At 53.8% G+C, this 26,533-nt stretch overlaps 2 protein-coding genes across 3 annotated transcripts in view; one reads left to right on the top strand and one right to left on the bottom strand.

The window, feature by feature from the left end:
• The first annotated feature begins 3,493 nt into the window (after positions 1 to 3,493).
• Positions 3,494 to 16,127, top strand: CARHSP1 (calcium regulated heat stable protein 1). Of its 2 annotated transcripts, none has more exons than XM_074346755.1 (4): positions 3,494 to 3,613; positions 11,306 to 11,470; positions 12,153 to 12,275; positions 14,012 to 16,127. In XM_074346755.1, exons 2-4 carry the CDS (start codon positions 11,313 to 11,315, stop codon positions 14,172 to 14,174), a joined length of 444 nt encoding a protein of 147 aa, XP_074202856.1. In that variant the 5' UTR covers positions 3,494 to 3,613; positions 11,306 to 11,312; the 3' UTR covers positions 14,175 to 16,127. The 2 variants fall into 2 exon arrangements, with proteins under 2 accessions (XP_074202856.1, XP_074202857.1); XM_074346756.1 differs by lacking the exon at positions 3,494 to 3,613 and adding an exon at positions 3,708 to 3,862.
• A 2,045-nt stretch (positions 16,128 to 18,172) lies between these two features.
• PMM2 (phosphomannomutase 2) overlaps positions 18,173 to 26,533 on the bottom strand; it is a 47,399-nt gene continuing 39,038 nt past the window's right edge. The window contains exon 8 of the mRNA XM_010961938.3: positions 18,173 to 19,805. Within this exon, the coding sequence (XP_010960240.1) occupies positions 19,704 to 19,805 (102 nt within the window). The 3' untranslated portion in view covers positions 18,173 to 19,703. The remainder of the gene's footprint in view (positions 19,806 to 26,533) is intronic.

The raw sequence follows: 26,533 nt of genomic DNA, 5'->3' as shown, positions 1-26,533 counted from the left end.
TGCCTTACTGTTTGAACAAGTGTCATGAGTAATTTTTTCTTTAGCAATGGTTAGATTTATGCTTTTGAAAGACCATTCTGCCTGCTGCATGGAAAACGAGTGAGGGCATGGATATTAGGGGGAGGCAGAAGGGATAGGGTGGAGGCTGCTGCTCCTGGGGAGATAGTCGGGGCCCAAGTTACGGTGGGAAGAAATGGGTACAGGTGAGTGGATGTGAGGTACTCTTTGGAGGGAGAAGTCTCCATCTATCTGTGCTTTAAGCCCTTACCTGATGCGATTGCTCCTTAATTGAGACCCACAAATTTAACCCATTCTGGCAACTACCATGTCACCCCACACTCCATTTTCTCTCTTTCTGGTTTAGCCTCACCCTGCTCCTTCCCACCTCAGGGCCTTTGCATGTGCTCTTACCTCTCTCAGGAATGTCCTTTCCTTTGTCTGTTTAATTCCTGATCTTCTAGATGATCTCAGGTCAATCAGCACTTTCCAGAGAAGTCTCTCCTGGCTCCTCCAGCACCATGCCTGTCCCTGCTGTGAGTCACCGTGGGATTTTTGTACCATTGTGTGATTACTGGTTTAATATCTGCCTCCCCTATTAGAGTGTAACACTGCAGGGGGCAGGACCCACGAGAGGTTTGTTTAGCCCAGGGCTTGGAGAAGAGAACATGTACCATAAATATTTGTCAGATAGCTGGCTGGCCGGCTGGCTGGCTGATTGGGCTTTGTTGGGCGGAACATTTAGGCCATATCCCCTCATCAGCCATTAGCTCAAGTCTGGCTGCTAGGCCAGTGCCCCATCAGATGGGGCCAAAGTGGTGGGCTGATGTTGTATATTCTTTTTCATATTCTTTTTCATTATAGGTTATTCCAAGCTATTGAATATGGGTCCGGGTGCTATCCAGTAGGACCTTGTTGTTTATATATTCTGTTTATAGTAGTTAGTACCTGCTAATCCCAAACTCCCAATTTATCCCTTCTCCCCCGACTCCAGCTTTCCCCTTTGGTGACCGTAAGTTTGTTTTCTGTCTGTGAGTCTCTTTCTGTTTTGTGAATCTGTTCATTTTTGTCTTTTTTTTTTTTTTCATTTTTGTCATTTTTAAAGATTCCACATAGAAGTGATATTTTATGATATTTGTCTTTCTCTGTCTCACTTCACTTAGTATGATAAGCTTTAGGTCCATCCGTGTTGCTGCAAATGGCCTTATTTTGTTATTTTTTATGGCGGGGTCATATTCCATTGTATATATACACCACAACTTCTTTATCCAGTCATCTGTTGATGGACATTTAGATTGCTTCCATGTCTTGATTATTGTAAATAGAGCTGCTATGAGCATTAGGGTACATGTATTTTTTGAATTGGAATTTTCTCCAGATATATGCCTAGGAGTGGGATTGCTGGATTACATAGGGTAAGTCTATTTTTACTTTTTAAAGGAATCTCCATACTATTTTCCATAATGGCTGCACCAAATTATATTCCCACTAACAGTGTAGGAGGATTTCTTTTTCTCCACACTTTCTCTAGCATTTATCATTTGTGGACTTTTTAATGATGACCATTCTGACTGGTGTGAGGTGATACCTCATAGTTTTGATTTGCATTTCTCCAATAATTAGCAATTTTGAGCATCTTTTCATGTACTTATTGGCCATCTGTCTGTCTTCATTGGAGAAATGTATGTTTAGGTCTTCTACCCATTTTTTTATTTAGTTGTTTTTTTGTTTGTTTTGTTTTGTTTTGTTATTGAGTTAACAATAACTCAATTTTGGGTATATGTTTGTATATAATATGTATGTTCTGTTTGTATATTCTGGAACTTAAGCCCTCGTCAGTCACATCGTTTGCAAATATTTTCTCTCAGTCCATAGGTTGTCTTTTCATTTTGTTTATGGTTTCCTTTGCTGTGCAAGAGCTTCTAAGTTTAATTCGGTCCCACTTGTTTATTTTTGCTTTTATTTCTATTGCCTTGGCAGACTGATCTAGGAAAACATTGCTGTGATTTATGTCAGAGAATGTTTTGCCTATAATCTCTTCTAGGAGATTTGTAGTGTCCTGTCTTTTGTTTAAGTCTTTAAGCCATTTTGAGGTTTTTTTTGTGTGTGGTGTGAGGGAGTGTTCTAACTTCATTGATTAACATGCAGCTGTCCAGCTTTCCCAACACCACTTGCCGGAAAGTATCTTTTCTCCATTGTAGATTCTGGCCTCCTTTGTCAAAGATTAATTGACTGTAGGTGTGTGGGTTTATTTCTGAAGCCACTACAATTGGGAGAACTCCTGGGACCTGTCTCGTCTGATGGCAAAGGGTGGGGCACTGAGCCAAGAAGTCTTATCCAGCCCGCCACCTGAAGTCCTGGTTATCAGTTGGTGACCTTTCTACTGTGTCCCCAGGCTGTGACTCCCTGGGGGCAGGAACTGGGTGGGCACTTTTTATTTCCGCATGCTCAGTGCCCAACATAGAGGCTGGCATGGACGACACACTACAGCAAACTCGGGTGTGGAATTCCGAGAGGCTTCAATTAGTTGAGAAGTTGAGAAGTTTAGAAGGGCTTTCGGGAGAAAAGGAAGAAAAAGAGACCGTCTCAGTTTGCTCCTCGGGCTGCCATAACAGAATACCATAGACGGGTGGCTTCAACGACAAAAACTGATTTCTCTGTTTTGGAGGCTGAAAGGTCCCAGATCAAGGTGCTGGCCAGTTCAGTTCCTGGTGGAAGACTCTGTCTTCAATGGTCTCCTCTTTGTGTGGTTGTGGAGGGAAGAACCAAGGGGAGAAAGGAGAGGGAGAAGAAGGGGAGAGGCAGGCAGAGCCGGGGTCCCGGACCCCGTGTTGTCCCAGGACAGTTACAGGATACCTTCCCCTTCCCGCCCCTCAACTGCTAGCCTGAGCCTCAGTCCAGGGTTGGGCTCCTTTTCAGGGGCTGCTGCCGTGACTTGCTGTGTGTGAGGGGGTGGGTCGCCTCTCTCTGCCTCATTTTCCTCTCCTGTAAAATAAGAGTAATGTCATTTACCACAGACACAGAGGACTCAAAGAGGGAATGGAAATTAAGAGCAAAATAAAATACAAACAAAAAAATAACGAAATCAATAGCTTTCCCTGTTTCTTATTTTGTTTTGTTTTCTTTGCATTCTCTCTCTCTCTCTTCCTCCCCTTGGCCTCTCTCTTCAATCCTTCTTGTCATTCCTAGATCTCTTTCTTTCCGCTAAAGCGGAGGCGCTCGGGCCCATCCGGATTCTTGAGCGAAGATCAGGTAGGGGCCGACCCCGACGTGGTTGGCGCAGAGAGGGACCAGCTCCGACGCGAAGACCAGATTCTCCCACTTTCCAGGAGAGTTTTCTGGCCGGGGTGCAGCACAGGCGAGAGACCAGGCCCTCCCCAGGCCTTGCGCCCCGCAGTCCCGCCAATCCTGCGCGCGGACACAAAGGTCCCGTCGGGGCTGCTCCCGCCCGCCCCGCCCCTGCTCCAGCCCGCAGCGCCATTGGCCGAGAGCTCCTGAGCACGGGCCCGGGGGCGGGACAGCGGCGAGCCCGCCCCGCGAACCACGCCCCCTCCCTCCTCCAGCGCTGTTCTCGCAGTTCGAGCGGAGCAGCCGGCGGAGTGGAGCGGACTGCCAGGTAGGGAGCGTCTCCCCGGACCCTAGGAGGGGTGTGGTGGGGGGCCCCGCCCCAGAGGAGGCCCAGGGAACCGCCGGGATGGACCTCGGCCTCTTCTGCCGCCGCTGCCCCCACGTACCCCCACCTCTGCAGGGTCTTCCAGCTCGCCGGCAGGGGGCTCCTGGCTGGGTCTCTCTAGGCCCCTAAGAAATACCCGGGCTGCCGGGGCCTGTTTGGGCAGCACGGGTCACTCATCCCTCCTGGAGAAAGGTGGGTGTGGCAGCGGCTGGAGGGATTTGAGGTGGACGTCGGGTAGCACTTCCCTCCTGGCCACCTGTTTTCTGCCTGCGGAAAAAGGCTTCCCTCCTCCTCGTCCTCCTCCCCGCCCCCGCCCCCGCCCCCCCTCACCACCCTCCCCTTGCTTTCGCCTGAGTGCTGGAGCGGGATGGGGTGACTCGCGATGCCTTGGGGCCAGGCGCGGGCGGTGGGGCGCCGCTCGGGGAGGTGGAGTCAGCCCCCAGCCTGGCCTGGGCGCGCCAGCTGTGGGCTCGGTTGTGGGACCTCGGCCAGGCCTGGCGGGGAGGTGAGGGGGCCATCCTGGCGCCGCGCGATTGGTCGCGTCTGGGGAGGAGGAGCCGCCGCGCGCTAGCCGTGTGTTGTTTGTGTCCGGATGCGGGGCCCCGAGGCCGTGCAGTGAAACTTCACCCGCGCCCGTGGGCTCCCTCCCCGCCGGCCTCGCTGGCAGCCCAAGTGTGCAGGCCGGAAATGCAACGGTCTTTTTTGATTTTTCAAAAGGAAGCCCTTGGCCTCCACAGCTTTTCTGGAGTTGGAGTGGGTGTGTGTATTGGAAATACGGGGCCAGAGATCAGCCCGCTCCAGGCAGCGATCTCGGTTCCCAAAGGGGTGGGGATGTCTTATTGCAACATAGGGGGCTTCTCTGAAAGCCTCCGTTTTCCCATCTGTAGACAGGGGAGACAACTTTTCCTATCAAAACAGGGTGTGTGAGTATAAAAGGAGATGGCTAACCCAATGCAAGGAGAAACGTTAGCTACTGTTACATTTTTTACTTGTTTTTTTTGATATTTCGCAATCTCTTCGCTCCCGGTCTTGCCCCTCCAATCCGGTTGCCACCCTGAACCTAGAGGGAACTAGTATAAACAGGTTCAGATCAACCCCCCGGCTTAAAATAGTCTACCATTGTCAGTTTAAGTCCCAAACTTTTCAACATACCTTTCTGTTATCACCCCACCCCACCTCCCCAGGACCTTTACAGCCTCCTACTGCCGCCTGGCCTTCCCTCCCCCTGGGCCTTTGCTCCTTCAGGTCCCTTTGCCAGGAATGACTTCCCCACTCCTCCTTTAGGAATCAAAGCAGCTGCCCCCTCCTCCCGGCCAGGGGCCTCCTCCGAGTGCCCCCTCTGCTCCCGCCCCTTCTTCTCCCGTTTCCAGGGCAGCCTTGATGACCGCGGGTTCTCAATGCTGGCTTGTCTGTCCCCGCACCCCTACACCCCCCCGACTAGTGTGGGAGTCCCTGCAGAGCAGGAACAGGGCCCTGTAGCGTCGCGGAGGCGGGCACGCAGTAGATGCCCGTCACGGAGTAGATGCTCGGACTGGAATGAGCTGAGCTAGGCCTAGCGCAGGGCTCTGGGGTCCTGGGGGCGGGGTTGAGGGTGGGCTCCCTTGGGAGGGGAACGGCCTTTGTCTCACCAAGTGGCAAAGTCAGGGCATTTGGTTTGTGTGCGATCAGCAGGGACTGGAATGGGAAGGATTATTCTAGGCTGCCCCATGTCTGACAGTTTCACCATTAGCGGCTCAACTATTGTTGCCTGAGTCCTTTGGTAGCTGGCATCGGCTGCACCGCATCCTCTGCACGACATCCGCTGGGCTGGGAGGCCGCACCATGACGGGCTCATTTGACAGATGAGGAAACTGAGGCAGGGAGCGGTGAGGTCGCTTGCGGGTGGTCACAGAAGGAGTAGAGAGCAGAGTTAGGCCCAAGATTTGGAGTCCAACCGAAGCCCAGGGAGAATGGGGGCGAGCACGGAATACAGGAATGCTGGAAGTGCGGGTGATGAGGGTGCGGAGTGCGTTGCTAGTTACAAACAAGGGTTTGTTCCCCTCCCCCCGCCCCACCAAAAGGAGGGCTGTCCAGGTTGGGAGTGGGCACAGGGTCCCCGGCAGCGGTGAAGCGGGAATCACGCGCTAGTGCTGGAGGGGCACCTCTGGTTCCCCGCCGCTGGTACTCAGTTTCCTCCTCTTCCCAGCACTTTGGAGCCCTTGGGGCGGCAGAGCAGTTCCTGGCTAGCGGACACCGGGGGTTGCACCCCTCCGCGCCTTGTTTGTATTTTACTCTGTGGCTGATGCTGTGGGCTCCCGGCGAGGCTGGCAGAGAGCTCTTGCGTGGGCCAGGCTGCCCCGCACCCCCCTCAACCCCCCGAGTCTCCCCCCTACCCCGCGTCCGCCCTTAACCTCCCCCTCCTCCCCTTGGCTCCGCCCTCCCCTGACTCCCCGCCCTCTCCCCTTCCCCTTCTTCCCCCTCCCAACCCCCCCCCCCCCAGCCTGAGTCCAGCTCTTTCAGGAATAATGGAGGGGAACGTGGCCTCAGGCTCGTTTCTGGGCCTCTCCGGCTCCCTAGGACCCCCCAGCTCTCTAGGACCCCACCGTCCAGCCTCCCCTGACCTGCCCAGCCCAGCCCCTCGTCCCACGTGCCCTCAGTCCTGCGAGGGATGGCGGAGCAGAGGGGAAGGACGGAGTCTCTGCCTCCGTTTATAGGCGAGGAGCCGGCTGCACTAGGGTGCCTGATTCACCTAGGACCCTCCTCCCCCAGTTTCCCTTCCACCCGCTTACATTAGCTGAGAAGTGGGCAAGGCCTTCAGCCTGCACTGCTCTCTGTTGGGGGACCAGCAGCATCTGCCTTTCTGGGAGCTCCTTAGAAATGAAGAATCTGGGATCCCACCCCCGTCTTGAGAATCTGCATTTTATCGCCATCCCCAGAGTGTTGTGAGCACACTAAAGTGTGCGGAGAGCCGAGCGGGTTCTCCAGTGCCCTGTCCTGTTCCCTTTGGTGGGCTAGCACCGGTCCCCGTCTGCCAGCAGTGGCCCAGCCTCTGGGCTGAGAGGTGTCTGAACACGATGCCCGGCCCTGGCCTCCCCGACCCAGAAAGCCATGGAAAGCCCCAGACACCCCATTTTTCAAAGCAGTCTGGCTTCGCTGAGAACCACCCCGACAGTGAGGCTCCCAACTTTAACCCAGCTGTTCCCTCCTACCCATCTTCCTGCCCTCAAGGGTCTGAAAGCTACCAAGAATGGAGCCTTGTGAAATGAAGTGCAAATTCCTTCTCACTAAAGTGTAAATGACACCACCAAGGCTCCCCTCCCTGGAGTCAGCAGCTGGCTACTGACTCAGGACAGATCTGTCCTTCATATGGTTGGTGGGCTTTGAGGCCAAGAGGGCAGGAGGAGAGAGAGGGGTTGGCAGGGGCTCTGCAAGATTGGGTCTCCAGTCCCTAGATGTGTGGGTGAGTGGAAGAGGGGCTGGGAGACCAGAGCCTGGTGCCCAGCTGAGCTCTCCGAACCTTCCAGGAAGACATGCATGTGAGGACTGTGGAAAATTCCCAGGCTATTTTGGGCTGAGGCCCCCTTCCTGCCCTTTCCCAGGGTTAAGGCCCTGTTGACACACCCCTTCCTGGAGACAGTCAGGGTGGGAGTGCTTCCCGGCCCCCTACCCAGGTCCCCTACCCACCCCTGGGCTCTGGGTCCCCCTTCCTTGGCGGGACACACACTTCAGGACCTGGGGGGTGATGGGAAGGGGGAGCATGGCCAGGGCTCACCCTCACCCACGTTCCTGCCACTGTCTGACGTACTGTAAGCTTCACCAGTTATTCATCAGCTGTGGGACCAGGCAAGTCACTTGAGGCTTTGTGCCTCTGTCCCCTGTTAGTGAAATGGGGCCGAGCTGAGCTGAGCTGTGTGAAGCGCTGTGCACACTGCCCGGCCCCAGCAGGCTCTTGTCAGGGTGGTGGGTCTCCCTCTCCCTGAACGGAAGCTCCTTCAGGGCAGGAATTTTCACTGACCTGCCTGCCCTTTCCTGCGCATAGCAGGCGGCCCAGTAACTGTTTGAACTCTTCAAGGTCCCCTGGGCCAGTGCTGGCGCTCAGCGTACCGGGGGCGAGGTGACCCCGCCTGGTCTGTGGTGTGCACGCACGCAGGCAGTGACATGCTGGCTTCAGGTGCACACATACATGTGCACATACACACATGTTCAAACACGTGTGCACAGAGCCAAACACAGCATGCAGTCACATGCACACACAGCCACACACATAACACACGTGCACAGACACACACAGACACGTGTGCACACAGCTCAGCAGCTGTGATGGGTCTTGGGCGTGACATTTGGCCTGAGTTTGCTGCAGGCCAAGGCCCATTCCTGGTCTGGCCTAGAGCCTCCTGCCAACCTGAGCCTCAGGTGCCTGTTTGTAAACTCCCCTCAGCTGTAGGAAGTTGAGGGGCAAGGAGTGGGGGCTAGTCGCGGAGGTTGGGCCCTGAGCCTCCTCCATCCAGGGTCAGCTTCAAGGCCACCCCTGGTGTTGCTGGGAGAGCAGGTGCCCAAACTGTGTTGGGGGGGTGCGGGTGGGGGTGGGGGCCCCCCCACCCCCGCATCTGTGTGTGTTGTGGGGGGGCAACAGTGGGCTCCAGAGCTAGCTTCTGGGCTGCTGGCTGCCCCCTCCCCCAGCTGTTTTCCTGACAGCTGGACTTTAACCCAGGTCTCCCCACACAGAGGCCATTCACTCCTCCCCCTCCGCAGGCCTAGGGGTGGGCTGGCCCCCCTCCAGGCCTGCTCCAGCTGCCCCAGCTGTTCTCCAGCTCAGATGGCCCATGAGAGGGGCCCGGGTGGCAGTGAAGGCTCCTGCATCTCCCAGGCCGGCACCTCCCTTCCCATCCCCCCTCCCCAAGGCGCTGGTGTCCTCTGTGCCTCAGTTTCTCCCGCTGCCAGGTGCACCGGCGTGTAGCGTCCTGCTGCTGGGCTGCGCGGCACTGACGTGAATACCAGCAGGGGCTTTGGGCTCTAATGCTGGCTAAGACCCTGCTGTGTCCCAACCCCAGTGCTGAGCCCCAGGGACAGGGGGACATGGAGGGACCTCGTGCTGTCCTCACATTACTCCCCCCTCGAGACAGGCTTCCATCAGCATCTCTGGGGGATTGGGTATGCTGAGGGAGTCACGGGGGCTGGGGTGGAGAGAGAAGGGGGCCACTGATTTGGGCCTGCTTCATTAACCCAGGGGGAGGTGGGCATGGCAAGGGGCATGGGGACAGACAGACAGATGTGGGTGTGAAGCATAGAAGGCACGTGGTAATGGTGATGCCCCCTGGTTCCTGGGCTGGCCTTGCCCTCCTGCCACTCACCCCTCCTTCCCCACTGCCCCCTACACAGACAGTCTCCTTGCTGGCCTTCAGGCACACCTGCCCTCGGCCAACCTCAGGGCCTTTGCACAGGCTGTTCCCACCCCACTGGAAGAGCCTCCCTCTTTTTTACAAATGGTTCATTCTTTCTTACTGTAGGACCTGACTTGCAACTTCAGTAGAGTGGGACCTCCACCCTGTTACTTTTTACATCCTTCTGTGTATTAATTACCAGTCTTTTCAGCAATCTGTAACCATCTTGTTTGTGTATTTATTTAGCTGTTTCTTCTCTGGCTCCAAACTCAGCCCATGTCTTTAGTACCACGAACAGGGCCTGACACCAGGCACATTAAGTGTTGAATGACTTTATGATGACAGTTCTAACAACAATCAGAGCTGACACTCCATGCTCACTTGTTCTGGATGGAGGGGGTGCAGAGTGCTTAGCATGTGTTATTTTATTTCGACTTCATGAAGGTAGTGTGCAGTCAGAACTGTTAAAATCTCCATTTTCCAGACACAGAAACTGGGGTCAAGAGAGGTTAAGTAACTTACCTAATATCACACAGCTGGCAAGTGGTAGGATTTGAAGTCACACATGTGCCTGACTCTAGGGGAAAGGGAGATTTTGGATAGAGGGGGGAGGGCAGTTCCCTTGCCACACTCTGGTGTCCCTGGCTGCAGTGGTCCTTCCTGCTGTCCTGGGCGGGGGCGGGGCCCTCCCTTCTCTGGGCCGGCCCCCTTCCCAGAACCCCAGGCACTGGAACATTCTAGGACTCTATGACCTGTGCTGGTGGGTCATGCCAGAGCCCTGACCCCCAGGCGAGCGGCCGGGGCCTTTGTGAGGTGCAGGCTTCCCGGACTCGCGGTCCACCCTGGCCGTGGCTGCAGCAGAGAGAAGGGTCAGGAGGTAGCTATGGCGCTTCCTTCAGAGAGCCAGCCGGCCCACTCCCTTTCCAGCCAGATAGAACTCGGTCCTGAAAGGGGAGTGTGGAGGAATGTGGAGGGAGAGGCTTTGTCTTTTGGGGGGAGGAGGTGGCCCTTTCCCCTCCAAGGAATTAGGCCTGGTTCTTAGGTGGTTAGGGTTGGGGAGCGGAGGGGCATCGCCGAGTGATGCAGGTTGAAACCTCGGTGCCCTGGGGCTGCGTGATGACTGTAGATGTGGCGGGAGGGGCAGCGGACTGGAGGCTCAGGGTCCTCAGACACCCCCCACCCCCCCAACCCCCGCTGTCCTGGGCCAGACCTGGCTCTGCTCCACCTGTGTCCCCATCACTAGCCCTGAGCTGATGCTGAGTGACGCCCACCCAGCTGACCCACTTTGCGGGTGGGAAAAGTGATCCCAGGGAGGAGGAGGCGCTCACCCAAGGCCCCTTGGCTCCTAGGCTTTGCTGTTCCCTCCTAACCTTGAGCCAAGGGTGTGTGAGAGAGGTACCTTTGTAGTCACATTCGTCGTGTTGAGTACAGTGGCCACGTGCTGCTCTTGACAGGGCTGTTGGAGCGAGGCAGCCCCCTCCCCTCCCCGGCCCTCTGATGCCTGTTAGGGGTCACCGAGGGAATTTGATTTCTTAGCAGCAATCGGAGATTTGGGCTGGGTGGACATTCATTTAAAGGCCTGGATCAGAGTGAGGGATCTGGTGGAGATGCTGCCTTTGAAACGCCCCTGCCCCTCAGGGTCCCTTGGGCTCGCCCACCAGCCCTCTCCTGGATGCAGCCCTGTGACAGCCCCTCGGGGATGCAGACTCGGGGTTTGAGCCTTCTTTGGTTTGTGTCCTGAAGTCTCCTGGAGGAACACTGAGTGTTGTTCCTTCTTTTGACTCCTCCTTCCCTGTAGTGTCCTCCAGCACTTAGCGGGGGTCAGGAAATGTTCGATGAGTGACTGGAGTCCCGATCGAGATGGCATGAAAGCACCCCTGCCCGCCCTGCCGGCCTCCCTGATCCCTCCCTCTCATCCTTTCACAAGGATTTACTAAGTGCCCCAAGTGTGCCAGGGTCTGTGCTGGGCACTAGGGACGTAGAGGGGGCCATGGTGTCCTTGTCACCAGGGCGACCTGGCATTCCTATGATAGAGAGAGGCCCATGGCTGCTCTAGGAGCCCACCCAGGCCAGGTGCCTGACCCGGCTGGGGCTGGGGCAAGCCGGCCGTGTTTCCGGAGAAGGTGACTCCATGTGGAATGAGCCTCCAGCCCCCGTTCCACCACGAGAGGAATGAGCCTCAGATGGTGGACTCTCAGACGTGGGGGGTGGGGATGCATCTGGGGGCCCCTCCTTGCAAGGCCAGAGCCTCTGAGAGCCCCCTGTCTCTCTCCAGGTCAGCCATGTCATCTGAGCCTCCTCCTCCATCACAGCCCCCCACCCATCAGTCCTCGGTTGGGCTGCTGGACACCCAGCAGGCCCGAGATCGCTCACCATCCCCTCTTCGGGGCAACGTGGTCCCGAGCCCACTGCCCACTCGCCGGACAAGGACCTTCTCCGCGTGAGTCTCGGGCTGACTGGGGGAGGTTCCTGAGATAGGTCGCCTGCCCGAGTCCAGAGAGCCTCCGTGTCTCTGGTCACCTCTGCGCCTCAGTTTCCCTGTCTGTCAAATGAGTGATTGAGGGTTGGGTAATGGCTGATGGTTAGAAATTGGCCGAGTGCCTTGTAAACTCTGGATAACACTGCCCCAGGCTCATGGGAGCCCGTCACCAGCTGGGGACAGGGGATGGGGGGTGGCAACGGGTGAGAAATTGCTAAGGTCGTAAATCATTAGGTTTAACCACACACAACCTCCTGCCCTGTGGGCCCTTGACTCCATCAGCTCTAATATGGGGATAGTAGAGGACCCACTCGGCACCTGGCACGTCCACTCAGGCCAGTGAGTGGAGGCTGCTGCTAACAATTAGCCTTCCTTGGGACGCTCAGAGAGCTTTTAGTCAGATGGGGAAACTGAGGCCTGAGAAAATCTGCCGGCATCATTCAGAGAGTCACCCTCACCAGGATCCGTGTGTTTGGTGCTTAGAGTTGTGCAGTGCACAACCTGCACAGCTGTACGTGGGGGCCCTGGCCAGGATGGGCAGCGTTGTGGGTGGGGACTAGGATGAGGTGCGTGTGCCACGGAGAGCAGGGGGGCCAACCTGGAGGGCTCATGGGGGCCCCTCACGCTTTCCCCTCTGTGCCAGGACGGTGCGGGCTTCCCAGGGCCCTGTCTACAAAGGAGTCTGCAAATGCTTCTGTCGGTCCAAAGGCCACGGCTTCATTACCCCAGCTGACGGCGGCCCCGACATCTTCCTGCATATCTCCGAGTGAGTCAGTGGCCGGTGCCGGCGGGCTGGAGCCGGGGTGGGCACTGCCATGGTCCCAAGGAGGCAGGGAGAGTGTGTGACTCTGATGGGTGCCAGGCATGATGAAGGTTTGAGACCAGACGTGTGTGACTCTGCTTGTGACCTGTGTGCGACCATGTTCAGGGGTGGAGTTGTGAGCCCGTAGGTGATGGGGGCAGTGCGTCAGAGGCTGCAGGCAACTGTGTATGTGTGTGTCTGTGTGTCTGTGTGTGTCTGTGTGTCTGTGTGTGAGTCAATAACCACTCGGGGCGGGAGGTCTGAGTGACCCTGTCCCTTCCTGGTGAGGAGGGATGCCCTGTGAGCAGAGGGGAGCTGTGTACGGGCAGGGGGCTGGTTTCCTGCATAACTGGGGTCGGGGGAGCGGGGATTGGCCTGGGGAGGCTGGGGGCTGCCTGATCTCTGCTCCAGGAAGGAAGTTTGGAGCTGGGCTCTTTCTCCCGCAATTCGCTCACTGACGCCCTTCCTTCCTGAGTGTCTGGAAACCCTGGGGTGGGGGTGCTGTTGGCCCAGGGCGGGTCCCACACATCCTTGGCCTTGACTGGAAGGCGTCCAGCAGCCTGTGCCTCACTTCAGATCTTCTAGGCAGCCGACAGATCTGTAGGGACCTGATCTAGTCTCCCACCCCTACACCAGTCTTCGATCTCAGCACCCCCATCTTTCAGTCCGTGACAGGCAAAGTCCTATCCCACACAGCAGACCTGACCAGGTACAGAAACCTGTTTTTGAAATTAGGATCCTGTTGCAAATGTCTGCTGTGATGGGCGAGTTATCCCTTCTTACCCTCGCCAAACATTCTCACACTCCAAGTCTTAAATACACCCCCACCCCGTTCGGCACAGACGTGAGGACAATGCTAGAGTGATGCATTTCATGTAGGTATGAACACGTACGTGGATGCAGAGATGTATCTCCATAGTGCCTCTTTCCAGAAAGGACATGTAGTGGTTTACAAGGATACACACAGTGCACCGTGAAAAATTAGTAAGGAAAACATGGGATTGAGGGGCACAAATAAGAACGATGGAGATACTGTGATGTTTGGTTCCACTGCTAGAAATGGGCCACACATTTATTCCAGAGCTTCCTGGTGGCCACATCAAAGAGAGCAGCACTGTTTGCAATGTGATTCTTTGGTCAAGACGAACCAGTTCCAGGGAAGCTGGCTGGTCTGTGTTCAGGGTTGAAGGGGCTTGTCTTCCTGGGGTCTCATTAAGGGGCATGAAGATGGGTACCTCCCCATCACCGGTGAGATGGTGACCCCTGTCCCATAGAAAGTAAGAGAAAAGGACTTTCTCAAAAGCACACTGGGATTCTGAGGAGGTGGACAGCAGAGATATGGCCTGGTTTCTGGGACTCCTGGACCAGGTAGGGGTGGTGGTAGGGGCCAGGCCATCTCCCAACTCCAGTTCTCTGGCTCAGACTGGCTCTCCCTACACCCCTATCCGTAAGGCCCATGGCACTCGTGTTTAATGTGCCATGTGAGCACCCCCAGGGGGCGGAGCTCTGTCTCTGTGTCAGCATCCGAGGTCCCAGGGAAGGAGCTGATTGGGTCAGAGGCTCCTAAGCCAGGACCAGAGGGCTGCGGGGGATCCCTCTGGTGGCAGGGCAGGGCAGGGTGGGGGGCAGTTCCTCCGCGGGCCGGTGTTTTGGGCGCCGTGTCGTGGGGCTTCTCTGAGTGCTCTCTCCCCACCCTGCAGCGTGGAAGGGGAGTACGTCCCGGTGGAAGGCGACGAGGTCACCTATAAGATGTGCTCCATCCCGCCCAAGAACGAGAAGCTGCAGGCTGTGGAGGTGGTCATCACCCACCTGGCGCCGGGCACCAAGCACGAGACCTGGTCCGGCCACGTCGTCAGCTCCTAGGAGGGGCCAGAAGCACCCCTTCTCCCTGGGTTGGGGGCGACTCTGGGGGAGGGGGAGGCAGGACCAAACTGGAGAGGACATTCTGCCGCTTGAGATGGGGCTTCAAGGGGGGAGTGTGGTCCCTTTCAAGTATCTCCTGGAGGAAGGGGTGTGGGGGGCAGGCGTGGGGTGCTCTTGGCCACCAGCATTGCCTCTGACCATCGCAACCAACATCTCACCATCTGAAAAGCATTAAAAGCAATGAAAAAGGAGAGGTGCCCCGCTGGTGGCTGAGTGGAGGGTCCATCCCTGGCCCAGGGACTGAGTGCTCAGCCCTGAGAGTCTTTGGAGGCTCAGAATTCCCAATCTGGCCTGTGGGGGGTGATGTGGACCCCACATATTTTCCCAGGAGGAATTCCCACCCAAGCGCCTCACCTTGTGTCCCTTGTCAGCCCTGGAACTCTGGACAGAGCAGGCTTTTCTGATTCTCGGCTGGTTGTGCCAGGGGGCCGGGAGGGGGTGGGTGGAGGGTGTCTTTGGTGCCTTTGCAGCGGGAGGCGTCAGAGCCGGACGTCTGGGACCCCGAGTGCTCCGAGCCGAACCCTCGCTCTTTTCAAAGCCTGGTCCTTTCTGTCCGTCTTCAGATTGAGTGATCCTGGCTTAGCAGCCCCTTCACATCCCCGTCATTTGGGTAGTGGGTGGGGGTAAGGATGGCGGTGGGTGAAGGAGGTGTAGAGAGGGGAGGGTCTTTGTTGAAAAACAGACCTTTCTCCGGACCCATCCAGGAAAGAGCAGCCAGCTTGCTTCCTGACCGCCTGGTAGAGTCAAAAGTTGGAGAGAAACACCTTTGGTGCGGTTTTCTGGAAAACTCATGTGAAGAACGGCTTAGGGCTTTTTTTTTTTAAATAACTGATGCTCTCACCGGAGCTCTGTTTACACTTTGCTGCCCACATCACGAACCTTTGTAGACGTTCCCAGTGAGCAGATCCTTCGGATTTTCTTTGCTGTGGTTTGGTTTGCTTTAGTTGTGATTTAAAAACAGAAATAGCTGGGAAGTAGGTTTTGAAATAGGTGGCCAATGTGTAGTCAAGGATCCCCTTGCCGACGCAGGGAGGCAAGCTCTTTAAAGAGGGCGGCCTCCCCCAGGCTCCTTACTCCGTGCACAGTGTCTTTCAGCCTAGAAGTGGCTTCATCCAAAAGTGGGCGGGAGGCCAGAATTGTTTTGCTGAGGCCCAGTGGGGTTGGGTTTTTTTTTCTAAGTGTAACTGACCTGTGACACTGTGTTAGCTCCAGGTGTGCAACACAGTGGTTCGATGTCTCTATACATTACAAAGTGACCACTGGGGTTGTTTTGAAATAGGCAGGTGAGTGTGTTGGTTATGGTGTGCAGTGAAACACTGCAGTTGAGGAAGTTGATCCTTTTTCTCCTGGCCTTTCGTGTCCCTGGAGGGGTCCTCCCACCTCTGCCTTCTGCTGGTCTGCGGTGGCCTTTCCCCTCCGGCCTTGGAAGTCCCCCCTGGAGGCCTCTGACCATCGAGTACAGACCACACTTCTGCAGCCACGTTGGCCGAGACCTGTGTGGGCTCCTGGCGGTTGAACGCTCGCATCTGCACCCCACCCGCTCCCCCAGCGTCTCCATGGCCTTGGCCTCACCTTGGCACACGGCTGGGGCTCCCTGTGGGGCTGGGAGTCGGGTCTGCCCCTCGGAGGTGATCTTTGGGCCCACTCGCTGGGTAGAATCCTTTGTAAACGGCCCTTGCTCTGTCCTTCCTGCGTCGCCACGTCTTTCTCGTCATTAGAGCTGAAAGGGACCCCCTCCCCACTCAAGCACAGTCTCAATTTACAGACTCCTGGAGGCTCTGGGAGGACGGATGGTGTTGGTGACAGAGCCGGGAACAGAATCCGGCACTGATTCCTGACTCCACATCTTTCCTCCCCTGGCACCTCCCTCTCAATAAAGTTTGTTTTGCGTGAGGCTGTGTGTGGTGTGTTAACGTGGAAGCTGGCTGCCAGCAGGCCCAGGCGTCTCCCTGAAGGAGGCTGGCACAGTCATTCTGCTGTGCAGTGAGTGGGGTTTTCTGGGGGAATGAGTAAGAATATGGGACCATCCCTCCTTCCTTACTCATCACCCTCATGCAGAGGGGAGCTTAGCAGTAAGGTGTGGCTTCGTGACAAAAGAAAACGCCACTGACTCGGTCAGTTGTGGGTAAATGCCCTGTCGATGCATTTAAACTTACACTGTGCGAACAGGAGCAGTCCCTGCGCAGGGCGGTCCGGATGCAGGGAAGTTTAGAAGTGGGAGGTAAGGCAGCCCAGGTTTCCAGGAGCGTGGCGGGGAGATGCGGGGGACTGGGTTGGTGCGGGAGAGGCTGGAATGTCTTCCTTGGCCAGTGTTCCCCTCAGGAGGTAGATGATGACTGGGTGATGCAGAGGTGAACATTTTAATTGTAATAATGTATTAATGTTCAAGGTGCATTAGGAACAGTTACACGCAGCCCATCCAACCTGTTTAGGGAGAGGCCAGAGCAGGCATTTAGCTCCAAACAGATGTGTCGACGTGTGGCTTGAGGGAGGGCCTGGCAAGAAGTCAGTGGGATGCGTTCCAGTGGCTTTGGGGGTGCTGTGGGGGACGGGGCAGAGGTGGACGGGAGCCTGGAGACCTGGCTGAGGTGGCCTGACGGGCCAAGATCCAGGAGCACTGCCTGGGGAGGAAGAGGAAGCAGCTCTCGGAGAGGAAGTGATTCAGGGCCACCTCCGCCCTCCTGGCCTCATCCACACGTCTGCCCAACCCGTTCCTCTGCTCTGTTCTCTGTTCCCCAGTCACTCTCCGCCCAGTAGCTTGACAGCCCTGCTGGTGTCACGCACACGGGCCTCCCCGTCCCCTCCCCAGGGATCAAGTTCAGGCTCCTCACCACAGCTTACGAGAGCCTCGCTGGCAGCCTCTCCCACGTGTAGCTGCTGCTGGTCTTTCCCCTGAGGCTTCTTAAGTGACCTTGAGTGCAGGGCCAAATTCCTGGTCAGCTCTGGAGTGCTGCTGCGGTGGTGGGGGAGACACTTTCTCTCTTAACTGCCCCAGGCTGACCTGGGGCGACCTCTCTGCTTCCTTCTTGCTCAACTCTGAGATTCTGTGTCTCCGTTTCTGGTGATAGTGTCTCCTATCCTGGAACTTAAGGCTGTAGGGAATGACCGAGCTCATCCTTGTCTGGGCTAGTGAGGGCTAGCGAGGGCATGCACACTGGTCATGATGCTATACTGAGGTTAACTCTGTTAAGTTACACGTGTGGTGGGGAGTAGATCCCAGCTGACAGATGAGCAAACTGAAGCTGGGATGAGCTAGCTCGTCCTGTCACACAGCAGCATGACAAGGCTCTGAATCTTGGCCGCCTCCGCTTACCTGCCCACCATAGAGCCTGCTGCTTTGTGAGCTCGTGGAAAGCACCAGCGCTGCACGCGTGTTCCTCGGCTGCTGTGACGTGATGTCCCCACCAGAGAGCCCGATGGGGAGGCCCTGGGTGGGGGGGTGCCGTGGGATGCCTAAAGGGAGAAGAGATGGAGAAGAGATGGAATACATGAGCCGGGGAGCGTGGACTGGGCTAGGACTACATAAGCAGGGAAGGATGGTGGAAGTCTGAAGTTGTGCGGAGGTGGGAGGCAGGTGGGGGAACTCTGACAGTGCAGGGGCGGGGGCCCAGCCTGCCGGCCTGGGGGGACCTGCCCAGGGCAGCCGTGTGCGGGGCGGTGAAACGGTGGGCCGTGTGTCTCGTCGCACAGGTTGGGACAAGACTGTGTCAGACTCAGCTGTCGTGATATGGTAAGTTAAGGAAACGTCTAGGGAACACTGGCGCCTTCCCCAGTGGGCAGAGAAGCGTGGAGGAAGGGTCTGTGCCAGTTGGAAAGGGCAGCTCGTGGGTCCCAAAGGGCTGAGTTTTCCTCCCAGGATCTGAGAAAATACTGGTTTACCTTTAACTTCGCCGCTCACTTAACCAACCAGAAGAGACAACAGGAACCAGAATGAGAAATAGGAAACAATAAATCACTTTAATTTGCTGCTTTTCATTTTGAAAGATTATTACAGTATCATTGGTAAAAATTCACAAAGACAGACGCCACCGGACGGCCGCGTCCTGGGAACCGTTGAGAAGTCACCCCTGTGGGAGGTGCAGGGGTGGCTGAGGGGGCCGACCTCACACCCTGGTGCTGCGTCTTGCTTTCACCCGTGTCCTGATTCTAAGACCGCCAGGGCTGGTGTGCAGTAGGTGGCAGGGGTGCTTGGAAGGAACCAGGGTCCTCTGATGAAGACACCTGGTGGGGGGCAGGGAGGCGGGGTGTTCAGGGCACCCCCCACCCCGATTCAGGTTCTGGTGCGTGACCCCAGCAGAGGCCACACTGTGGACCAACGCCGCCCCAGCCCCAGTCTTTGGAGGGATTGTGGGTCCTGCTGTCTCCAGATGCTGAAAAGTGACGTGTGAACCGTTTTCTTGGAAAGCTCTTCTGTGATCTGGACAAGGGCCTGAGCTGTCTTCCAGTTTCAAGAGGAACTTGCAGAGGGGAGAAGGGAGGAGTGAGGGTTGCAGGCCCAACCACGGCTGCTTCCAACCCTTGGGTCAAAGTCTGGGTGACAGAGGGCCTACGGGTCACGCTTATTATTCAATGCTCTGCAGAGAAACAGTGCAGCTCCCAGGCTGGCAGTAGTGCAGGCTCTTACCTGACTGACCCCTGAGGAACCAGGGCAAAGAGGCCCTGGGGACAGTGAGGAGGAGGTTCTTTGGGTGTGACACCCCGGGTTAGTCTCCCGACCTGGCCTCAGAGCAGGGCAGGGCTGTGTGCCAGGTCCTCGATGGGGCTTGCTGGTTCCATTGCCCCATCGTGATGGCCAGAAAGCTCCTCAGTGTAGTGGATACAGCGCTAACCCGCGTCCTGGGCCGACTGGGCGCAGGGTCCCTGGGGGTCAGCGCTCACTTGGCCAGCCACCGTCCCCACCTGGGCAGCACGGGTCACCTAGCTCAGTGCCGCCCCAGGACCAGGACGCCGTGTTTCAAAGCCCCCACCCAGCTGACACTCGTTGGGAGCCTCATTTCCAGAACAATTTTGAACCTTCTGCCCTGGGGTCCGATAGTTGTAAACGTCCTGTCCTTTCTCATCACCAAAGCCCCCTTTCTGGTACTGAGGCCGGAGGTCAAACATTGATACTTGTTAGATTTTCCACAATACCCATGAGCACACTGGCTCTTTTTAGAATGATGGGGAAGTTTAAAAATAGAAAAATAGAAAAAACCCAGGTGGACTGTGATTGCACATATCAGGGCAGCAGAGGGTGGGGTGAGGGATAGGGTTGGGGGTGGCGGAGTCTGAGATAAAGTCCTTTGCAGGAGGGAGTCCTTTGAACCCTTCTTAACAAGCCTTTTCTCCCTTCCCACTGCTTCCGGAGGTGGAGGGCCACCCCCCCCCCGCCGCTGGAGGGCTGTAGTGATGCCTGCAAGGTGGCTGGGGATAGGCGTGGGGGGGCACCTCGCCACCGGGATGCGCCCGCTTCCCCGGCGGAAGGGACCGTCAGCAGAAGAGCTCCTGGCAGATCCTGCGCGTGTCGTCGGGCGCCGTCACGGTGTAGCCCACCGTCCTGGGGTCTGTGAAGATCTCGTGGTCGTTCCCGCCCTGTGAGACACAGACACAAAGCGGATGCAGGTGCTACCCGGTTTATCCCAGGCCGTGGCTGCTGTGACCCCGGGAGAAACAAGGACTTTGCGATTTGACTGGGCAGGGAGATGTCTTCAGTTACCTTTTTCTCAGTTTCCAGAAGAGAAAGAACATGAGTACTGCCATTCATTACCCAGAAAGGGTTTCTCACCTTTCCTTGAACTGCAATTTCACGTTGGAACATGTAATTATGCCTAATGCAAGAAATCACGATGTTCCCGGGAAGATCTGTCTAAAGGCTTATTTGTCTATAAAGCAAGCAAGCACAGGGGGTGACAGAAGTCTCACTGCCATCAATTTGCCTGAACTGTGCCCAGACTTTTCTAACGTCACAGGGGACTGTGGTAGGGCAGATGGTCCAGAGCAGCGCTCGGAACTTTCGGGGACGATGGACACGGTCTATCCCTGAGCTGACAGAGGAACTGAGATTATCTGAGTTTGATTCATTTAAGTTTACATAGCCCCATGTGGCTGGGGTCTGAGCCAGTGGCCTGGGTTTAGACCCTGGTTCTAGCACTGATGAGAGGAGTGTTGTGGGTGGCTCCGCATCCCTGAAATGAGGATGATGGTGGAACCATGCCCTAAACACCAGGGCAGTTAGTCAATGACCAGTCCTGGGATCAGCATCGGCGCTTGGCTAGTGTGGCTTCCCAGTCTTTTCACAAATTACTTCACCAGCCATGCTGCTGGGGGTAGGGGCGGGTGGTCCTGTCCCTGCAGGTCCCCCAGTCTGTGTGGCTGGAGGGTGGTAGTCCTGTCACTGTGGTCCCCCAGTCTGTGCGGCTGGAGGGTGGTGGTCCTGTCCCTGCGCATCCCCCAGTCTGTGCTGCACCTCCCGCCCCAGTCCCACTGGACTCAGCCTTCCCACCACACCTAGCCCTGCAGGAAAGCCCCTGCTTTTCTTCTCATGGAATTTCCTATGTTTTCCTCATCAGACTGGATAAGCAGTCTAACTCAAAGTCTTGGGGAAAAAATCAGCTGGTTTAACATATGATGAAAATAACTGCAGAGAAAATGGGTTTTTCTCGTAAAGCACAAAGCACGAAGCTGATATGGAGAAAGTGGAAAGCCTGACATCCTTCTAAAGGACTGACACCTGAAAGGACTGCGGCTTTCATCTTTATAAGAACCACCCATGCCCCAAGCAGACGGCTTCCCCAGGCGGAGGTGAAGTTCAAGACTTCAAGAGGGCCCGTTGCTGGGGGCCCAAGTGCGCTGGGTGGGGAGTCACGTTGGGAGCCCACCACCTTGGGGTGCATCTGGGAATGTGCTTTCCCAGTGCTTGGAAGCCTGCCAGCCTCATGAATTTACATCCTGTGATTCTGGTCGTTTAGATGGCTCTGAGTTCATGGCCAGCAGCTCCTATACAGTACATGTGAAATCAATTCTTATCATTTAAAAAGTCAGATTTCTCTTAGGAACAGCTTGGTGGGTGGAAAGCAGCACAGAGCACCTAATGAAGGAAGAAGGAACTCCTGCTCTGTCCAGAAAAACCCAACACTTTCACTCCCTCATCACTCACCAACTCAGGAGGGAGGCGTGAGTTCTCATGGATTAACCCAACAAATCTTGTAACAGAGCGGGACCCTGTGGGGCCTTCCTGGGTTAGACCCCTCCCCCATGTCCTCTGCTGTAGCTCCTCTCTGAAGTACCCAGATAATAGTATCTCATGCATATGTCCTGAGTTTTTCAGATGCTAAAAACCACCACCAAAGGGAAGAAATTAACTACTTGATCAGGAGCAAGGAGCCCCCAGGCCTTCTGGCGCCTAAGGATTGATTAAAATCAACCAGTCTGAGAATTGTGCACAGGTAATTACAGACCGTGGGATGCCCTGCCCTCACCTTGCCTTTTTAAAAAGGCTCAGCTGAAACCCATTGGGAGTTTGGGATTTCTGAGCACGAGCAAGCTGTTCTCCTGGCCCGGCCCTGCGGCAGATCTTTCTCTGCTCCAGACTCCCAACATTTCAGTATTTTTTGGCCTCATGTGCGGGGCACATGAGCTTGCATTCCGTAACAATTCTCGTGAAACCAGCCTAGGAGTCTGCGCTTGTGGCGGGTCGACCCCAGCCTGGGGCAGCCCCTTCCCTGGGTCCCAGCAGCTGCCTGAGCTCGCCTCCCTCCAGGCAACGGGAGGACTCCCCAACAGGCGCTGGCCCAAGGCTGTTTGGAGCCGAGAAACGTCTGGAGCTCCCGTCCACCTTCAGTGTGGCCTCAGGGTGAGTGGCTCCAGCTTGTGCAGGCTGGGCATTCTCTCTACTCCATCTGGGCTCATTCCCACTGGGAAGTGAGCCACGCTGGGTCTGTTCTCTTTTGAGAGCTGGGCCCTTCTGTTTGGAGGCCTCCATCTGAAAGTGGAAGTTTTAGACTAAACCTTCCTCTGATTTTCTGCCTGTGAGACCTTAGCTTATTTGTTGTTTGTGTTTTTGTGTGTATCGTTTTGGGGTGAGCCGCTCCGGCTTGTGCACGATGGGAAATTCTATCCGCTCCACCTGGGCCTGTTCCCTTCTGGGAAGTGAACCATTCCAGGCTCACTCTGAGTCCATTCTCTTTCAGGACTCACGCCACTTTCGAAGTCTCCATCTGGGAGTGGAAGTGGAAATTCTGGGCCTCACCTCCTCTGATCTTCTGTCTGTGGAACCATGTTTGTTGTCTGTCAGGACCAGCACTGGGGGGGTGAGATGTCCTTGGTGCTCATGTGTGATGACACTAGGGTATCCTTCCCTATTGCTTTGGCTTCACCTGCTCCCACAAATAAAAGAAAACGCTATTTTGTAGAGTAACACTGCGTGGGCTCAGTACTGCCTAAGATCTGGGGAACGATGGCCCGCAATGGCTCTGCTATTATGCTAGTGGACCTTCTGCAATTTGGCTTTTATCTTGGGGATGTGTGAGTGGGTGTCTAGGTTCTGCCGAAAGTGAGGTGTGTGAATGTAAGCACATGATATATAGATACATGTTATTGTCTAGTGGATATTTGGGAACTGAAAAAAAAAAAGTCCCTAAAAATAGCCAAGATGATTGCGTTTTGTAAAAGCAGAGGAGGAAGCTGCATTCCTCTTCCTGTGCCTTTGAGATATAAATGAGCTACCTGGACTCTCAAGGGGAAAAAGTTTTCATTTTTATTTTTCATTTATTATTTTTATTTTTTTAACTTAAAAAAATTTTATTATTTGTAGGCGGGTAATTAGGCTTATTTACGTATGTTCTGATGGAGGTACTGGGAATTGAACCCAGGACCTCGTGCATGCTAAGCACACAGTCTACCTCTAAGACATAGCCCCCTGCCCCCTGGGAAAAAAGTTTTTAAAACTCAAGTGAAGAAGCTGTGAGATCTCTGGTTCTATCTTTACGTGAAAAATTAACCTGTAAATGAGCTCTATTTAACTGATCTAAAAGTAAGGGCTTACAAGTTAAATACTTCTAAGTATTGTGAACAAAAAATACTGCAAGCCATAACCGTAAACAAAGAATGCCGAGGGTATGAGGGTGTGAATTCATCAGCCGCTGCCCCCCTCCCCGCCCCCAGCGAGCTCACGATGCGGGCAAGCAGGCAGCAGGACGTGAAAGGACCGGACACTGGCCCTAGAGACTTAGGTGGGTAGCAAAGGAATGATTTCAGTAAGCCCAAATCTTTGTGCCTTCCCATACATAGAAAAGTGCTAAATTCTTTAACTTGAGATGTCTGGTTTTCTTTAGTAAACAGTAATCTTATAATGTTCCGACTATCTGGTCTTTGTTGTAAAAACTCCTATACATGGCTTCTCCCTGCCTCTGTGGAGCAGCCCCTCAGAGCCATCTGAGAGGCTGTCATCCCAGGCTCGAAGGGGTTTGAGTCCTCAGAAATGTCCGTCAAATAAAACGCAATGCTCAACTTTTAGGTTGTGCATTTATTTCAATTGATAGTTTTGGCGACCAGATGGGACCCAGAGCAGACTCCTCTCCTTTGCCTGAACTCTAAGAGGGTCCAGAGCCTCGGTACCAGCAGACTCCCTCTTGGGCCCATCCGCCTCCTCGGGGAGTCCAGACGAATTTGGGTGAGTCTCTCCTGGTTCTAGGATCTCCTGTTATTGGTTGATGATCCTAAGTTTTATTCAGTGGCATTAAATTTCTCTCTGGAGGAATAGGTTATCCTTGAAACTTAGTTTCAAGAAGAGATACCTGGATTATCCTCTGTGAAAGCCACTGGGAAGATTTTATTCAGTTTAGACACTAAGTGGTTTTATCCTCAGTTGAAAGACTGTGAAGATTTTGTTTATTACCTACACTGAGTAGGTAATAACGGAAAACTTCCCCAGCTGTGAAGGAAAACAGTCATCCAAGTCCAGGGAGCGCAGAGAGTTCCACACAGGATCAACCCAAAGGCACACAGTCATCAAATTGACAAAAATTAAGGATAAAGAGAAAATATTAAAATTAGCAAAAGAAAAGCAACAAACAACATACAAGGGAACTCCCATAAGGTTATCAGCTGATTTTTCAGCAGAAACTCTACAGGCCAGAAGGGAGTGGCACGATACATTTAAAATGATGAAAGGGAAAAATTTACAACCAAGAATACTCTTTCCAGCAAGGCTCTCATTCAGATTTGATGGAGAAATCAAAAGCCACAGATAAACAAAAGCTAAAAGAATTCAGCACCACCAAAGTCAGCTTAACAACAAATGTTAAAAGGAATTTCTCTAGTCATCAAACCATAAGAAAAGAGAATAAAAAAAAAGAGAGAGAAAAAAAGACCCACAAAAGATTGCTTTGGCAATCAGGGGTCTTTTATGGTTCCATATAAATTTTGGCATTGTTTGTTCTAGTTCTGTGGAAAATGTCATGAGCATTTTGACAGGGGGTTGCACTGGATCTGTAGATTGCTTTGGGTAGCACGGCCATTTTGATAACGTTGATTCTTCCAATGCAGGAGCACAAGAAATCTTTCCATTTATATCATCCTTGATTTCCTTCATTGGTGTTTTACAGTTTTCAGAGTATAGGTAACCTCCTTGGTTAAGTTTATTTCTAGGTATTTTGTTTTTGATGCAATGGAAATGTTTATGCCAGTTATAAAGTTCTGGTTTTTGAAGTGGGGGGAAAAAAAACAATGAATGGAGGGCCACAAATGGCAAAATATCCTTCTTTTTTGTGGGTGAGTTGTATTCTATTACAAGTATATGCTACATCTTCTTTATCCATTCATGTGCATTTATCCTATCTTGGCAGTTATAAACACCGTTGCTTGTTAATAGCAGGGTATATGTATCTTTTTGAATTAATGTTTTTGTTTTTCTTGGATATATGCCCAGCAGTGGAATTGCTGGGCCATATGGTGGTTCTGTTCTTAGGTTTTTGAGAAACCTCTATATTGTTTTCCATGGTGGCTGCACCAATTTACATCCCACCCACAGTGTGCAAGGGTTCCCTTTCCCCCATACCCTCGCCAACATTTGGTATCTGCGTTCTTTTTGAGGATGACCATTCTGACAGCTGTGAGATGGTGTCTCATTGTGTTTTGATTTGCATTTCCCTGATATTAGTGATGCTGAGCAACTTTTTCCTGCTTCTGTTGGCCATCTGCATTTCCTATTTGGAAAAATGTCTGTTCAGTTCTTCTGCCCGTATTTTAAATGGGTTGGTTGTTGTTTGCTTTTTCACTGAAGTACAGTTGATTTAAAATGTTGGGGAAAAAAGAGTATGGGTATGCGGGACAACTGATTGTCTGCCCAGCAGAAGGAAACAGCCTTATATTGGTGACTTTCAGGAGGGCATTTGGGAAGGGGCATGGAAAGGTGTCAAATATTTTTATTTTTTACATCCTACACTTATTACTTAACCTATGTGAATTATTTAAAAATGTACTCCTTTGTTACTTTTGTAATTAAAAGAACAGTTACATGTTTCTTAAAAACAGAAGTTAAAAGGGAAAAAACAAAACAAAACACTGAGTAGGGTTGGTCTGGGTACTTAGGGGGAAGTCTGGCCTGTCATTTTCCTTGAATTGGCTACCTTAATAGTTTTTCGAAATAAAACTGAAGTCTTATGAGAGCCATCTGGCTCCAAAGATGGGACCCTCCTCCTCGCCAGCAAGGCGTTCTCAGGTGACTGAGGAACTGGCAGGAGGGGTGGAGGCAAAGGCCTCATGCCGTGCAGCTGTCCCTGTAGAGAAACCCACTAGTGACTTTATTCTGACAAACTGGCCGTAGAATGGAGAATAAACTTTTAAAACAAAAGAAAGAGGATGACAGATTGCCAGCCTCCAACTAATACCCCAGCCAGGTTTACGTATGTATAAAACTTACAACTTAGTTGGGAATTAAAGAAAATCTCACCCTGAAAGTAACTAAGCCAGGGCTCTTTTATTGCATATACAGTTAATTTGCATTTCTCTTCCTGGGCCCTTGAAATGCAAATGTTTTATCTTTTTCTGGGTGTTTTGTGTGTGTGTGTGTGTGTTTAAAAAAACTTGGTCTCTGCCATCCAGAAGATACAAATATGGTACACATATGGCAGCCATGCAAAGAGACTGGGATTCTGAGCAATCCTTTGTACCAGTTCTGAGGCATTTTGCATCAGCCTGGACCACGAAGGCCTTTACTTTTTTGGGGAAAATAAACGTTTGAATCCCCTACTCTTTTGTGGGGAAGTCTCTTTGTCTTATTGGTTTAAAATCACTACTAACATATCTCTCATTGATGACCA

The sequence above is a fragment of the Camelus bactrianus genome, chromosome 18, assembly GCF_048773025.1.
Source record: "Camelus bactrianus isolate YW-2024 breed Bactrian camel chromosome 18, ASM4877302v1, whole genome shotgun sequence".
Taxonomy (NCBI): Eukaryota; Metazoa; Chordata; class Mammalia; order Artiodactyla; family Camelidae; genus Camelus; species Camelus bactrianus.
This window is presented reverse-complemented; position numbering and strand designations above follow the sequence as displayed.

Coding starts and splice junctions, on each gene's coding strand:
- CARHSP1 (XM_074346755.1), top strand. CDS start 11,313: ATGTCATCTGAGCCTCCTCCTCCATCACAGCCCCCCACCCATCAGTCC. Junction 11,471..12,152: donor CGGACAAGGACCTTCTCCGC/GTGAGTCTCGGG, acceptor CCTCTGTGCCAG/GACGGTGCGGGCTTCCCAGG. Junction 12,276..14,011: donor ATCTTCCTGCATATCTCCGA/GTGAGTCAGTGG, acceptor CCCACCCTGCAG/CGTGGAAGGGGAGTACGTCC.